This window comes from Fusarium redolens (genome assembly GCF_020744475.1).
Source record: "Fusarium redolens strain MPI-CAGE-AT-0023 chromosome Unknown BKA55scaffold_5, whole genome shotgun sequence".
In the NCBI taxonomy this organism is placed as follows: Eukaryota; Fungi; Ascomycota; class Sordariomycetes; order Hypocreales; family Nectriaceae; genus Fusarium; species Fusarium redolens.
The window spans coordinates 2,073,903-2,088,602 of NW_025763668.1; the positions used below are offsets into that span (position 1 = coordinate 2,073,903).

The 14,700-nt window shown below is 47.2% G+C and overlaps 6 protein-coding genes across 6 annotated transcripts; 2 read left to right on the top strand and 4 right to left on the bottom strand.

Annotated features, from left to right (window-relative positions):
- Positions 1-713: 713 nt before the first annotated feature.
- Positions 714-1,201, bottom strand: BKA55DRAFT_687905 (Glyoxalase/Bleomycin resistance protein/Dihydroxybiphenyl dioxygenase; the record flags this gene model as incomplete). The annotated part of the gene is made up of 2 exons (XM_046199136.1): positions 714-735; positions 795-1,201. 2 exons carry the CDS (start codon positions 1,199-1,201, stop codon positions 714-716), a joined length of 429 nt encoding a protein of 142 aa, XP_046052314.1.
- A 167-nt stretch (positions 1,202-1,368) lies between these two features.
- On the bottom strand, positions 1,369-2,913 carry BKA55DRAFT_562872 (uncharacterized protein). Its single transcript, XM_046192335.1, has one exon. The coding sequence runs from the start codon at positions 2,861-2,863 to the stop codon at positions 1,436-1,438; it is 1,428 nt and encodes a 475-aa protein (XP_046052315.1). The 5' UTR covers positions 2,864-2,913; the 3' UTR covers positions 1,369-1,435.
- Positions 2,914-3,647: 734 nt separating this feature from the next.
- Positions 3,648-6,087, top strand: BKA55DRAFT_562875 (cytochrome P450). Its single transcript, XM_046192336.1, has 7 exons — positions 3,648-3,911; positions 3,969-4,101; positions 4,150-4,341; positions 4,396-4,547; positions 4,600-4,838; positions 4,885-5,156; positions 5,203-6,087. Exons 1-7 carry the CDS (start codon positions 3,710-3,712, stop codon positions 5,597-5,599), a joined length of 1,587 nt encoding a protein of 528 aa, XP_046052316.1. The 5' UTR covers positions 3,648-3,709; the 3' UTR covers positions 5,600-6,087.
- A 1,259-nt stretch (positions 6,088-7,346) lies between these two features.
- Positions 7,347-8,532, top strand: BKA55DRAFT_592323 (uncharacterized protein; the record flags this gene model as incomplete). Its single annotated transcript, XM_046195375.1, has 2 exons — positions 7,347-8,331; positions 8,432-8,532. 2 exons carry the CDS (start codon positions 7,347-7,349, stop codon positions 8,530-8,532), a joined length of 1,086 nt encoding a protein of 361 aa, XP_046052317.1.
- Positions 8,533-8,898: 366 nt separating this feature from the next.
- Positions 8,899-10,589, bottom strand: BKA55DRAFT_537302 (uncharacterized protein; the record flags this gene model as incomplete). Its single annotated transcript, XM_046189897.1, has 2 exons — positions 8,899-9,623; positions 9,671-10,589. 2 exons carry the CDS (start codon positions 10,587-10,589, stop codon positions 8,899-8,901), a joined length of 1,644 nt encoding a protein of 547 aa, XP_046052318.1.
- Positions 10,590-11,310: 721 nt separating this feature from the next.
- Positions 11,311-12,727, bottom strand: BKA55DRAFT_687910 (uncharacterized protein; the record flags this gene model as incomplete). Its single annotated transcript, XM_046199137.1, has 5 exons — positions 11,311-11,666; positions 11,731-11,861; positions 11,939-12,398; positions 12,476-12,512; positions 12,569-12,727. 5 exons carry the CDS (start codon positions 12,725-12,727, stop codon positions 11,311-11,313), a joined length of 1,143 nt encoding a protein of 380 aa, XP_046052319.1.
- Positions 12,728-14,700: the final 1,973 nt, after the last annotated feature.

Consider the following 14,700-nt stretch of genomic DNA (forward strand, 5'->3'; position numbering starts at 1 on the left):
AAGTCCCACTGCGTCCGATTCGAGAGCAGCTGCTCAGCCAGCCACTTTGTTGGAAGTGATATGCGTTGTAAACAGGCTAACGAACGAGAGAAATGCACATTGTGCATCTCCAATCTTTTGATATGTTTGTACGTAAGCTCTAGGGTATGATGCACAACGCATCAACAGCGATAAAGGGCGAGCAACTTGCAACTTGACGTATCTGTCGCTTAGAGGAAATACCGATAGGTTAAGGCTCCCAAGTTAGACAGTTCGATATTCTTCCAAACATAAGATCCCACCAGGCCAGCTGCCGAGGCTTTGTCGGTGAATAAGTACAAGAAACAGCGCCAGAAGTCTTATGGACTTGCAACGACCCACGATATGTCCTTGGCATGCAGAGTTTGTTTGAAATCCAACTGCTCCTGGGCCACTATAAATTTGCGCAAAAGTCGGAGAAAGCAAATACCGATGTAGTAAAGATTAGTCATAGTTTAGAGATTTTCTGGATAGCTAAGGCCGCCCTATAGGATGCGACTTCAGCTTGTTATTCGGCGAAGACTATGAAGCTTTTTGATTCTCGTGATGAGATGATATCCAATCATGGGCATAAATAGAATAAACAAACGGAGAATAGGCGATTTCCGGCTTTTGTATGCTTGAATCCCACGCACGAAAGGAAAAGCCTAGTATTCAACATGTAAGGCAACTTTGTTATAAAACAAATATGACCCTCAAGTCGAGTATTGGGAGAGTCTGTAATGGGTCAGCGAGTTCCAAAGAAATAGCGATCCAAACCATGATTTTAGACTTACTCAATCAAATTCCCATCAGGATCACGAACATAAATGCTCTTAATCGCTCCCATAGCCCCCGTTCTACCAACCACCTTTCCCCCTTCCAAAACCTTTATACCCTCCTTCTCAAACCCCTCAATCAAGACCTGCAGGTCCGTCCCATCCTCAATGATAAAGCACAAATCAGCAGTACCAGGCAAAGCATTTCTTGCCTTGGGCTCAAACTCTTTACCGCGCTGGTGGAGATTGATCTTATGAGTGCCGAACTTTAAGGCGCTGCGAGGTGGAGATGAGGGGTCTGTTGCGGATGTGAAAGTCTCGGATTTCATGCCGAGATATTTGGTGTACCATTCTATAGTCGCGGAGATGTCATTGCAGGTTAGGACGAGATGGTCGATGTCTTTTACTACCGCGAAGGAGGACATTGTGAAGATTGATGTTGATGTTTGAGGTTGTGAGATCTTGATCATTACGCAATATCTTTTATAAATGTGGGTACGGCGTTGTGTTGGAGAGACCGAGATGTCTCGGGACTGGCTCAGAACTGGCCGATGGAAGTGAATCTTGGCTAGCAACTTATGAAAGAAATGGATTTTGGTAAATGATTAATAATCCATTAATAAATCTGGCTCAAATCAAACATGGTAAGCCTTCAGTCTTCAAACCTTCGCCAGTACAGTATCCCACTTCGCCTTTGGTTCAGCATCTTCATCCTTACTCTCGTCCATATCCTCATCCTCCTCCTCTTCATACTCATACGCCGCATCCCAAGGGCACCAATTCACAGCTCCAGACTGTTTATCAAAGAAACACCACTTTCCCCGTCTCGCTTCACACGCAACCCCACGATCCTTCAAAAACTGCATAAACTTGCCTGCAGGGAAATCCAAAAACGGTGTACCATCCTCCTCTAAACCAGCAACTATACCATACAGATATACCCGCTTTAAAGACCCCTGGCCTTTCTCGGAAGATATGACTGTCTCAACCATCTCGAGAAGTATCTCACTTGCATGAGACCATGTGTTTTCGTTCATCCACATGTCTTCGCTATAGCCGTCACCTTCGATATAATCAGCGGCTGGTCTCTGCTCCAGAACCAAAGTCTCGAGTGTTTTCATAGAAGCTTCTAGGATCCAAAGCCAATCATCGTAACATGCTGACTCGGCACGTTTTGACCAACTATATGTTGCGAAATCGTTGGTGTAGCATGATTCTGCTGGCTGACCAAGGAACAAGTGCTTTAATTTTGGTAACTTCAATTTGTAGTCGCCATAGCTTGTAAAAATGTTCCCCAATGGCCGAGGGATGATCATATCGTCTACCAAACTTCCGTAGTCTGACCCAGGAACACCGCCATCATCCGTATTTATCTTCTCACATGGAAGAGGAGTGAAATGGGGATCATTCGATAGGCATGTTGAGATGGGTCGGTCCAACATGTCGAGTTCCAAACGCTCTAGAGTATCTCCTGCTTTGAGTAGCCATGCTGGTACTTCTGGTGGCATGTACCCTGAGAGCTTGAGGAACCGAAGTTTTGGAGGAGATCCAAGAATTTTAGAAACTTTCTCCTCGGCCTCTTGGGAATAGTAGTAGTCTCCGTATAGTTCCAAGGTCTCCAAGTTGGAAAGATACGGTAAAAGATGCCAGACTTGAATGGCCTCAGTATCGACGGAATCATTATCCTTATCCACCGGCCTCCAAGAGGGATCAATCACGGTACAAAAATGTCTTACACGCTGGGCAATCTGTTGCAGCCGATCTGGGTTCTCTTTATGCATCGTCTGCAGTATTTCGAAGAACTGAGCAGCCTTCATACGCGCACCTTGCCCATTTCCCCATTTCTGCTTTGAGTGATAAGGCCGGCGCGCTGGATCCCGTGCTGGAGGAGGGACTTTAAGCTCGTGCCTGGACTCGTGGTAGCCCTCTTGATGGAGTTCAATATCATTCCAGAGAAGCGGTGTTGCAATTTCGTTGAGGCGCTTGGACGTACGGGCAATGGTGCTTAGGTCATGAGCTGTGACCTGAGAAAAGATATGGAGCTGGATCTCACTGGGAAGAGCATCTAGTGTTGGGTGTGAAGACATGGCGATCGAGAAAAAAGAATACACTTGGTAGGCCACGTTGACTTTGACAGCTCTTCGCGGTTTAAATAAGGCGTTTTTACCACCAACTTCGCCTAGCGCTTATGGGAGCTGCCTACTCGGATAAAGCCCCAGATCTCGTAAAGTGGATAACTATCCCGCTCATAATCGTGAGTGGTGAAGCGCACAGGCAGCATACCTTGGCGTTTTGGTAAGGATTGAAGATATCCGCCAAAAAGTCGAGTGGAGGTTCTCTGAGTATTTCAACGATTATTGGTTTGGCAAACAGCTCAACAACCTTGCCGCAAGTTGCCAAGACACGGATTGAGACAGGTATTTCTGCTTAGCCTCGTCGTTTCCCATGCCAAGTTATGATGCAACGTTATCTAGTGAGCTAATAACGTATGCAATTATTGTATTTGAGCATGTTTTATTATTCCCATATGCAGGTATGACTACGCGAATGTAAACATACCACCGCAGCAAATTCCCAATTTGGCAATGTCCCTCCGAGAAAACGAGCTGAACCAACATCATCAGACGATAAAGAACCAACTTGCGAGCGGTACCTTCCGAGAGAAGCGAGATTTTCCATTCAGCAGTGGAGTATATTACTCGTCTGGAGAACGGAGATATTAGCCGGATGAATCACCAGCGAAATACAAAGTCGATGATTCGGCAGGAAACGGGCTGCATATGCATGGTGATAAGATTCTTGTCAGACTTCGAGAGTAGCCCCTCAATTTGATGTGTGTTGGTTGAACAGGAATGTACGTAAAACATATATCTTACCTTTCCTGCTGCTGGTTCCTTTGTGCCCTTGTCACCGTTTGTTGAAGTATCGCGGCCATGTTTGAGATATCAACCTTCTTTTTGGGGTTTGCCCTTGGATTTCTCCTTTATATATGTGTTGGAGTGATTCGCGATGACTCAAAGAGACACCCTCTTCCTCCGGGGCCGAAGGGCCTTCCTTTGGTAGGAAACCTGAACGATCTTCCGCCGCCGGGCGTGTTTGAAGCGCATCACTGGCTGAAGTTCAAGGACAGTTACGGTAGAACTCCAGGAAGCAGGACTATAGGACCAAATAACACTGACTCGGACTCAACAGGTCCCATCAGCTCTATCACTGTGATGGGACAGGCAATCATCATCATAAACAGCTGGAGACTGGCATCACAGCTGCTTGACAAAAGATCAGCAAAGCATTCTTCCAGGCCCAAAATTATGATGGTGGGTGAAATGTGAGTCGCCGCTGCTCTGTGATAGCATACCACGTCTGATGCATACAGGGTTGGCTGGGAGAATTCACTTGGATTCTCACCATACAACGATCGCTTCAGAACGCATCGGAAGAACATGGCTCGTATAATCGGATCCAAAAGAGCCGCTGCCAAGTACGATCAATTGCAAGAAGCCGAGGTTGCTCATTTTTTATTGCATGTCTTGGATGATCCACAGAGGTTCATGGATCATATAAGGAAGTCGGTTTGCTCAAATCTCAGTGAAGCTGAAAGACTACGCTAACATGAATCAAGGGAAGCGGGCTCAGTGATCTTGAAGATCGCTTACGGATATACAGCTGAGCCGTTCAAGGAAGACATTCTTATCAAAATGGCGGGCCAGGCCATGGATGATGTAACAGCCGCTGGTGTGCCGGGTGCATTTCTAGTTGATATCCTGCCTCTTTGTAAGCTACCTCGACAAAACCCCTGCCTGTGTAAACCATTGACGGCCCCCAGTACGATACGTACCAGCCTGGGTTCCAGGCGCGAACTTCAAGAGACTTGCCAAGAAATGGTCTTCAGAGCTGAACGATCTTACTGAAAAGCCTTATGCTTTTGTCAAGCACCAACATGCCTCGGGGAAGCAGGATAACTCATTTGTCTCACGACTTCTCGAAGCGGGCGATTCGACTGAGGAAGCGAGGTTTACGACTAAGTGGTCTGCTTTGTCACTTTACGCTGCGGGGGCTGACACGGTATGTTCCTGACCATCCTTGGATCGAAGCCCCCTAACAACATCAGACTGTATCTTCCATCTCTCTATTCTTTCTAGCGATGCTATTATATCCCGATGTCCAACAGAAAGCTCAGGAGGAGATCGATCGTGTGGTTGGCAACGAGAGGCTGCCAAATTGTTCAGATCGATCAAGCCTACCTTATATCGACGCCATGGTCAAAGAGATTCTTCGTTGGCACCCAGTTGCTCCCATGGGCCTACCTCATACGAGCACCGTTGATGATGTGTTTGAAGGATACTTTATCCCCAAAGACGCCCTGATCATGCCAAATATCTGGTAAGTACTTCATGTCAGGATTTGTTCTTGATTTAACAGTGTATAGGTACTTTGCCCATGACCCTGAGGTCCACCACGAACCAATGAGCTTCAACCCGGAGCGGTTCTTGTCAACCGATGGAAGTCAGCCTGAACAAGATCCGCACACGTACACATTCGGCTTCGGGCGCCGCGTATGCCCGGGGCGTGTCTTGGCTGACAATGCATTATTCCTCAGCATCGCACAGTCTCTCGCTGTATTGCACATCAGAAAGGACAAAAATGGTGCCCAACCTGAACTCCTATTCACACCTGGGATGGTCAGCCACCCCGAGCCGTTCAAAGCTGTTATTACGCCAAGATCTCCACACCACGAGAAGTTAATCCGGTCATTGGAGCACAAGTTTCCCTGGGAACAGAGCGACGGACATATCATAGAAAACATGCAGCGCCAAGTATCGTGAGCCCCGAAACAGCTGTCATTACAAGGATCCAAGTCGATCAGAGACCATGTAAAATCTCGGTGTTACTAAACTTGGCATAAGCAATCTACAGTATGCTTAAAGTTTGCCACTAATTCCCCTCAGCTCCAAGACCACTTGGTGCCCAAGGCTCGCCCCGGATGCATCACCCGTGAGATTCGCGCCCGGGACGATCATAGAAACGAACGATACTGAATGGGGAAAGCGATATCGTCCCTTGCAGATGTGCTACACATGAGCTGTCAGGCAGGTGATTTGATTGACGCGGATTTCGTATATTGTGGCTCTAATTTGAGGCGGAGGGCAATAGCTCACGGATGGAGATTGTTAGGCTGTTTGTTGCTTTGACTGTAACAGGGGGCGGGGCTGAGCTGAACTGGTCTGGTTTGGTCTGCGGGCTTAGGCACTGAGAAAGCGGCGCTGAAATCTGACAAGTTGTCCTAACGTAAAAGTTTAAATTTTCATTGTGTATGTATCTGTAAGCAAAAGCGGGATAATTGCCTCAATCTGCATTGAAGAAACAAACAGTCTTGGCCTCGGTAGTTCCGTTCCGTTAGACGGAACTCGGTACTTACCCTTGCAAGTGCTGAGAGGCGTTTTGTGATGAAGTCCCAATTGAGACAACACTTACCATTGAGCAATCACACAATAACGAGAGCATAAAATTGACGTCGCATTGATGGGCACTGCATCTCGATCACTGGCGGGCATGGAATTTCCCGAGGGTTTCAGCTACGGGCGCTGCGCTGTGACCTACGCTTAAAACATGCATATTGCGAGTCATTCACCTTGACTCTTGCGTCATGACTATCACTTTTTACTGTTGAACTCGAGGCGATTGACTGCGACATTTATCTGACTGTTTAAGCTCTACGCCTGACATTTGAGACGTTAATTACTGGTGAAGTAGAAGTAGTGTCGACGTTTGCAGGCTGTGACTGTCACTCAAGGATATTTCGTGGTTTTGCATGTAAACTCTAAATAATGGTCCCCTTGCCATTCATCCTTGCAGCATTTCTCCTGATGACCTCTCCCAGCTTCCAGGCTTGAAATGGATGGTAGAATGTCACAACTTGACAGCTCACATACTTCACGAAGCCGTGGACAAATGTTATATTAAGATAGTTCTTGGGTTCAGGGAGTTCTTTTACCCAACGCGGTTGGCGCGTCGATAAAACCCTCATTAACCCTTGGTTAAACTTTTACCGGCCCAACGGATCGGTGTCCGTGTCTTGTTTCATTGGCAAATCACCCCATGTCAATTGGCAGTTGAGGCTTGGGACTGACCGAGTTTTATGCTCGTTCTTCGTTTATTACCAACCATGCTCGTTCTTCTTTTTAACTCAATCCACGAGCACATGTTTGATGGCTGAGACATGAATGACTGGGCTAACAATAACGTCTGCGGCCTTGAATCATGTCCAGGCTTACGTTTGAGCTTTAGCGGTTACATCCTTGAAGCATCAATTTTGGGTCCGGTTGCTTCCCCCATGCCCCATGCAGGGGGGAGCTGATGACGATTAACTGAACCGGCTATTCGTATAATGAATTAAGAGCGGCCACAAGATGACGCGCCAGATCTACGGGGAACCATCCATATCAACGTAGCACCCAAGCTCTTTTCCTTTCTCCCTTTGCCAAGAGCTGTCAACTCTCACGATGCACCCTCACCATCGTCAATTTACTTTTCCTTAATGACCGTCGTACGTCCGCCGGAACCGCCGAAATCATGGCCGCTGAGTCTGGGGAGGCAGGCCAGACGGGGCCAATTGCCGTGTCGTTGCCGGTCAACATGACCATCGCGGGCCTCTTCGCCATAGCGTGCTACAACTGTCTCGAGATCCTCATCTCGCTACTGAATCGCTTCAAACGGCACGATGGTCTTTATTTCTGGAGTATGGTGGTAGCGACGCTGGGGATTCTGCTGCACAGCATTGTTGTCGTGTTGAGGTACTACAGCTTGGGGCCGAATTTCTTGCTCTGCGTTTTGACGTGCGTGGGCTGGTATGGAATGGTCACCGGTCAATCTGTCGTGCTGTATTCCCGACTACATCTCATCGTTGAGGATAAGTCGAAGACGCGATGGGTGTTATACATGATCATCATCAACTTCTTCATACTACATGTTCCGACGACGGTCCTCTTCCTCGGAAGCAACACCAAACACTCGAGCCACTTCATCGGCGCCTTCAATATCTACGAACGCCTTCAACTCGCCGGCTTCTGCATCCAAGAAACAATCATCTCAGGTCTCTACATCTGGGAAACATCGCGGGGCCTTAAACCGATCTTCGCCGTGCGAAAGAAAATGGAGCGCAAGATTATGCGGTACCTCATCATCGTCAACATCCTCGTCATCCTCCTCGACATCAGCCTCATCCTCACGCAGTACATGAGCCACTTCAACATCCAAACAACCTACAAACCCGTCGTGTACAGCATAAAACTCAAGATGGAGTTCGTGGTGCTGAATAAATTGCTGTTACTCGTGCAGCACAGCGATTGCAATTGCATGCACATCGCCGGCGATCCCGAAACCCCACCACAAGACCCTTCACAGCTCGAATGTCAATCGATCGAACGAAATTCCTCTACGCGAACAGGGAGCGACGTTCCCATTCAAATGAACCACGTACAAAAGTACACTACCAATGCCTCATCACAGTCGGGAGGTCGTCACCAAAAGGCCAGCCCTCTTCACTTCCTCGACTACTGTCAGTACCCTCCTCTTATCTCGCCCTTCAATTCTAACGCATCGCAGGATAATTCATCACACGTCAAAAGCATAATTCATAACTACAACGCCTCCCTAAGCTCCTCAAACAGCCACTGAAGCACTACCCTCACCGCTGTTACGAGTTCCCCAACTGCAAATGCCGAAGCCATCACCCGACATTGATGCTCCCGTAAGCTAACAGCGCCACAAAGCCACCACGGCAATAAATAACTTTACTCGTGCCATTTTACTCATCTCGCCATTCGTCATAGGGCGCTTGAGTTGGGTTGACAGCGCGTCTTCTGACACGACAACTTGGCTAAAATATGGTCTGAAGACCAACCATTTTATTTACGAGGATAACGCCGCTTCAACCAAAGAGGCGCAGAGCGACCTCGAATTGACCACAAGTAACTCATTTGCAGTACATCATATCATTGGGAGGAGTTCAGGATAAAGGACGGTTTATTTAGTAGGGGGAAACACGGGACCCGACCAGCAACATTGATACCCATTGATTCTCATATATCATCTATGATCTTAATACAAAAGTCTCATGACCAAATTATTCGAATGTTTCCTTTCTTGTCTTTATCCTGGCTGTATCCTTCCATCGAAGGACGAATTTCTGGCCATGCTCATGTGCTACGCGACGCCAAACTCGAAGCATGTCTTCCATCGGTGGCTGAAACTTCTTTCCGACAATTCTGATACAAGGCTCAACTTTGGCGCTGGTGTAAGAGACTCTGTATCCCCCGATTACACCAACATTGATACCCATTCGTTGTAACCGGGGCATGTGAGAAGCTGCCTGTCCTGCAGCACAGAGTAGTTCATGTGCGTAGTCTGGATCAATTGGACCTCTGAATTCATTGACGTTGAAACTTGAGAAATAACCTCGCGACCGCTCACTCGGTGCACCCCATCGTTTAGTTTTGAAAATGTCAGCGTTCGGATCGTCCTTATAGGGTACCGCGAGCCACTTTCCCGCGGGGGATATTGCAAGAAAGCCGATCTCGTAGTATTCGAGTTTGGAACAGCCGGGACTGGTAGATAGAGCTTCTGGTGGTGGCCCCATTATGCTCAATTCGAAGCTTCCCTTTGCTGAGAATCGGATGATGCTCTCTCGCTGCGAGAAGTTGAAGAGCGCTTGGCTAAGGTGATCGCAGTTTTCTTCTGGATCTAGTATACTCGTGGGCATGTGTGAGTGATCCCGGGGTATACCTCGTGAATAATGAAAATCGAAATCGCAGATGCTGTGTGGCAAGATAGACAGCGAACTTGCGAGCTCTACCGAACTGTCAGCGACTCAGGTATATAGCCCATTGAGAACTTACTCTTTCTCAGCACATTTCTGAGACACTGATCTTTCCACTCCCTATCACTAAGATGAATTTTGAGTTTCTTTAGACATGGCATCTTGCTTGCAATGGTGCATGCCGTGTGAGGTTCGAAGCATAAGCTCCATGATACGAATTCAAAACTGCATGAAGCTATCGCCGGTAACTCTGGTAGCTCTTCGTTTTGTTGGTCCAGATCAAGATAGGCAGTTGTAAGCCAAGGCCCCTCTAGGGTATTTGCTTCCATTTCTTCAGGGCTGGAAATGCGGCTCAATCCGTATTCCTGGGGGACTGGGAAACCGAGGCGTATGTTGATGTATGGTCGTTTATTCTCGTGGACAGGAGCCAATTTGAGGGCGTTGAAGAGAATTCTTATGATTTTGGCGAAGGTTTTATCGTAGCCTCTGTCTTTTGGATGTGGGAAGTCGATTACGTTAGAAATATAGTCACCGTCATCGTCATCAACGTCGCCTTCGTCATTTTCGTCCACCTCATCCTCAGATGAAACATCGTCGGTATCATCTCTAGCTCTCACAAATTCCTTTCTTGCATCTAGTTCAGGAGGGAATACAATGGGAGTATCCCACGGCCGCGGAAGCGGAAAGGTGATAGGAACTGCAATAAAGCGGACATACCCCAGCCGTCGTTCAGTGAGATACCCGTATTGTACCGCCTCGACTAGCCTCTTCGGCGAGATGACAAGTGTGTGAAAAGTAAAGGGTTCAAAAGCGAGTTGCCAATTGCGTGAAACAGTGGCGAATGGAGCAAGGGAATTATCTCGTGATAATGTTCGGGGAACTTTCAACGTGTCGTCAGAGTTCCAGACATCAAAGACTTTGTTGATGTCAATTTGTGGTCCGGATGCTGCAGCTTCGGCAGCGATCATGGAGAGGAGTTCAGTTGAGAGACACTCCATTTTGAGTTTGGGAATCGCTATGGTTAGGTTGCTGAAGATATCGATACGTAAGCGGTCGCGTTTGGGAATGAGATTTCACGTGATAGGTTGACGTCACGGGTCTGAAGGTCGAGAGAAGAAGACCTCAAGTCAGCTTGACAAAAGCCATTACACGCAGAGGGCTTAAAAGGGCAATTGATGATCCATCCATATTCATGGACGCTCGGTCGTTACATATTCACGTTTGCCCAGAGCGACAAGTGTATGTGAATATTTGTTGTTGGGTTTGACTCTGAACAAAGGATTCTTGGAAGTTTTGGCGAGTCATCATCACTGCCTTGACCACAAGATATGGCCTAATTATCAAAGAAAACAAGTTCTCCATTGGCGCACCTATGGAACGAGTGTCTGGCTCTATGGCGGCGACTGAGTTCTTGCGAAGCTCGTTGAATCTTTTCATTCATTGGCGGCGTTGCACCCGCCGAGACTTTGACTTTTTTCACTAAGTATTTTCGGGAAGTTCCTGATTGACAAGTGAGAACCCGCCAGCTATATTCATTCACACAAGCTAGTATGATACTCCATGCTAATAGAAAGACACTGTGTATCAATATGTTCGAAGTTTGGTATCTATCATTATACTTCATATCATACATTGCCATATTGCTATGATAGCCGGAAGAGGCTTCCTTTACTCCCCTAACGCAAAAGAAATATCCAATCAAACTGCTCTAAGAACCACTTACTCATAGTATACTCTAGTCTCATTCTTGACTTGAATGCCTTGCACACTCGGATTGTGCGCGTGGCTGTTAGGTCTCTCATCGGCGCAGCTAGTGATGATAGTGTTGTGATTGGCGACGCGTTCTGGGTAGCCATGAAAGTCTATATCGCCAGATGATCCGTCCTCAAGCTCGGCAAGTTGCCGCTGTGAACTATTGTCGTCGATTTCTTTTGTGCGAGTAACGTTGGCAAGCTTGATGCCCCGGCTGCTAGTTAAGCCGCTGATAGGATTGGGGCCAGTTGAGTTTGATTTGGAGGAAAGTATTGAGCTTGAGATGAACTTGCGGAAGATAGGTCGGATGATGGGGAGACAAGCTGTTGAGGAAATATTAGTATTGAAGACAATCATAATACTTGGCCAGGGTTATATGTGACTTACAAGAGATGATTGCCAGGTAAGCTTCTGTGCCAGCCCAGATGATGACTCCTCTGATATCCCTCGCCATTTCAGTCGTTTTAGGGTTTAGGTTGATAGCTTCAATAAGCACGATAATCGATGCTATACAAACACTACAAGGAAAACGAAGTTAGTTGTCTGCAGACCCAAGATAACGAGAAATAGTTGGGCAAAGATGATGAACACTTACAAGATACCAAACATGAATAAAGCAACAACAGCAAACTTCTGGCCTGTGCGAAGCTTAAGGTTCTTAACCTGAAATACAGGCAACGACAAAACAGCAATCTCAAGCATAAGGTGAACCAGAGTAGTGCCAAACATGAACTTAGCAGGGTCGATATTGCATACAGCGTTCTTGATATTGTGGTTCCAGTATGCTTCGACAGGTATACAGTGGAAGATAGTCATGAAGGTTCGGATGGTAAGCCAGATCACAGTGCATCCTTGAAGGATGCGGATTCCCATTCGGATGTTGGAGACACTGAACAGGCGCCAGTAGAAGCCGAGGATAGCAAGCTTAGAGAAGCCAAGAGACATTGCGTAGGTAAACTCGGCAATAAATAGACCGAATCGAGCGTACTCCTCGACCCGTTCTGCTGGTAGAGGAACGTCTGCTTTCACATGACCTAAACCCATTTTCACAGCCCCTGGAGAGAGGTTAGCATGCTGTGACTTGACTGCCTTGATGGAGATTGATAAGTGATAAAGATGCTCATAAACGTACAGTAAATCGTGAAGCCAAAGTAGAGAGAAGCAGAGATCTTGGGAGAAAAAAAATCAGTAAGTGGATGCCGTCGGAGGGACAAGTACAACTCACCCAGGAGAGCATTGCGAAAAAGTCATCCCACCACAATGCCACCTGTGTAAGCCTTCGAGATATCAGACGACAAACCAGGAGAGTTGTGGCGACAGAATAGGTGATGATTTGAGAGCTCATCACCCCAGCATCGGGCGTGTAGTGTGTTGCGGCGGCCATTGTCGGTGAATGAATGCAAGAGTCAGACTGGAAGAAGAAGGCTAAGTAGAAGGATACTGAGACATGTATCAGTATCGATGGGTCTGCCCAATTACCCGGTCGCTGGTAAATGGAGAAGAGATAAACGAAGAAGAAAAGTCCCGCAGGGCTGATATCTATATGAATGAATTGGGGAGACAATCAACGCACGAGCTGTAATGAGGAAGAAGCTAAGAAATAGGATCTACAGCACTACAAAGACGAAGAAACAGGGGAAAAGGTATTACTACTAATTTTTCTCGAACTGTCAGTGCACTAACTCAAGACCAACAGCAGCAAGACCAGGCTAAAAACAGACGACGTCGTATTTAGACTGTAGATCTCACAGACCGTCTCCGGGGAACCCTGTCGATCGACATTATGCCCAGGTAGGATGATATCCCTCCGGCACCTCTCATTCGTCATATGCCAGTCCCTGACGTCGTAACAAGTCCTGTGTCATGTCCTCAGCGTAGGGGTTACATCCCCGAAGAGAAGGAAAAACACAAACAAGGGGAATCCTCCGGGTAAGGTTCGCTGTGGATTGATGAGCCGTTAGGGAGGATCTTGGCTTATTGATCTGCTGGGAATCTCTGCAGCTGGGAATATCCGATAGAATGCTGACTTCCCGTACGCCACTGATGAGATCTTACACTGTCTGTTCTCTGACGGGGGGTTTGTAGGAAGCATGCAGCCTTACTGAAACGAGAAGTGTAATCAGTTCGTACGCCAGCGAAAATGCCGAAAGTTTAAATTGCTGTACGTAAACAGCTGTCGAGTAATGCTAGCGTGGTTTTGGTATATTGAACCCCTAACGGCATATGAAAGAGGGTCCGAGTCATAATCGACGTGTGGGTTGCCTTGGCCGTGCTTGGCAGTTATTCATGTCCGAAGCTACAGATCAATTGGGTCGACTTTAAGGTTCTTTATGAAACAGCCATTGCCGGTTGGTTCGGATGGGCTATCAAGATAAGGGTAATCACTTCGTTGGTGTTTACCTATCTCGAGTTCTTAGCTTGTGCAGAAGATCTCTTGATGAGATGGAGAAGGGGATAGATTTACTTCAAAGTGAAGCTCAGAGGAGAAATTGCAAGCCAGAGATACAAGACGCACCCAATAGCACTACCAGAGTTCTATCTTATCTGGAAAGACATTCTCTGTTTAAGATGCAGGCCTTGAAGTTTGGACATACCCAGTGAGTTGATAAACGCGTACAGCAGCCAGCCAAGACCCTTGAGAAGACCTCACTTTTGGTCCAACTGGTCACTTCAGCACTCGTCAATGAGGCATTGATGATTGGGCTTCTGTAGCCATTGGGCGGAAATTCGCTGCCTTATTTTCCAGCCCACAACCCATGTCGTTGGGATGTCACTGCCGGGGAGGCTAGGAAAGCTTGACGCCACAATTACTAAATGAAGATGGAACTGAATCATGTGAGTGATGAAAACAGGTTGCCAGCCGGCGCAATGAAGATCCAGGAATTAACCTTTCTTCATTTGTAAATTTGGTAAAGATCGGCATACTAAATGCTAGCTGAGGGTTCTAATGCAGTTCGTTGCAGAACCAACGCTTAGCGAGAACAAATTGGATTCTGATTAACATGTAGAAGATACGAAAATGGCCATTTTGATATTTGCTAGGCTGAAAGATGACTCGAACTCCAACTCATCACAAGGGCAGTTGGTCGACAGGGCTCAGACATAGTAGCATTCGTTGAAGATCCGAAGGCGCTGGCTGAGTTGGTCCCGTGGAACAAGAGACGCTATCTACCCGTCGAGCACCGACCAAAGGAACCCGTCAAGGGGCCGAAAGGGGTTCCTGTAACCCTGTGTTTCATCTCAGCCTCAAAGTCCCGAAGTGTAACCTCACGATCCTTACATTCTCGAAGCCTCTGGATGATAATGCCCCTAGCAGGCCTCCAAAAGATCTCCATAGGCTCATTAGGCCGTGGTATT

Excerpts from the sequence above, each read along its gene's own strand:
- BKA55DRAFT_562872 (XM_046192335.1), bottom strand. The coding sequence starts at position 2,863 with ATGTCTTCACACCCAACACTAGATGCTCTTCCCAGTGAGATCCAGCTC.
- BKA55DRAFT_562875 (XM_046192336.1), top strand. The coding sequence starts at position 3,710 with ATGTTTGAGATATCAACCTTCTTTTTGGGGTTTGCCCTTGGATTTCTC. Across the intron at positions 4,102-4,149 it reads ATTATGATGGTGGGTGAAAT|GGTTGGCTGGGAGAATTCAC; the intron begins GTGAGTCGCCGC and ends TGATGCATACAG. Across the intron at positions 4,839-4,884 it reads ACGCTGCGGGGGCTGACACG|ACTGTATCTTCCATCTCTCT; the intron begins GTATGTTCCTGA and ends TAACAACATCAG.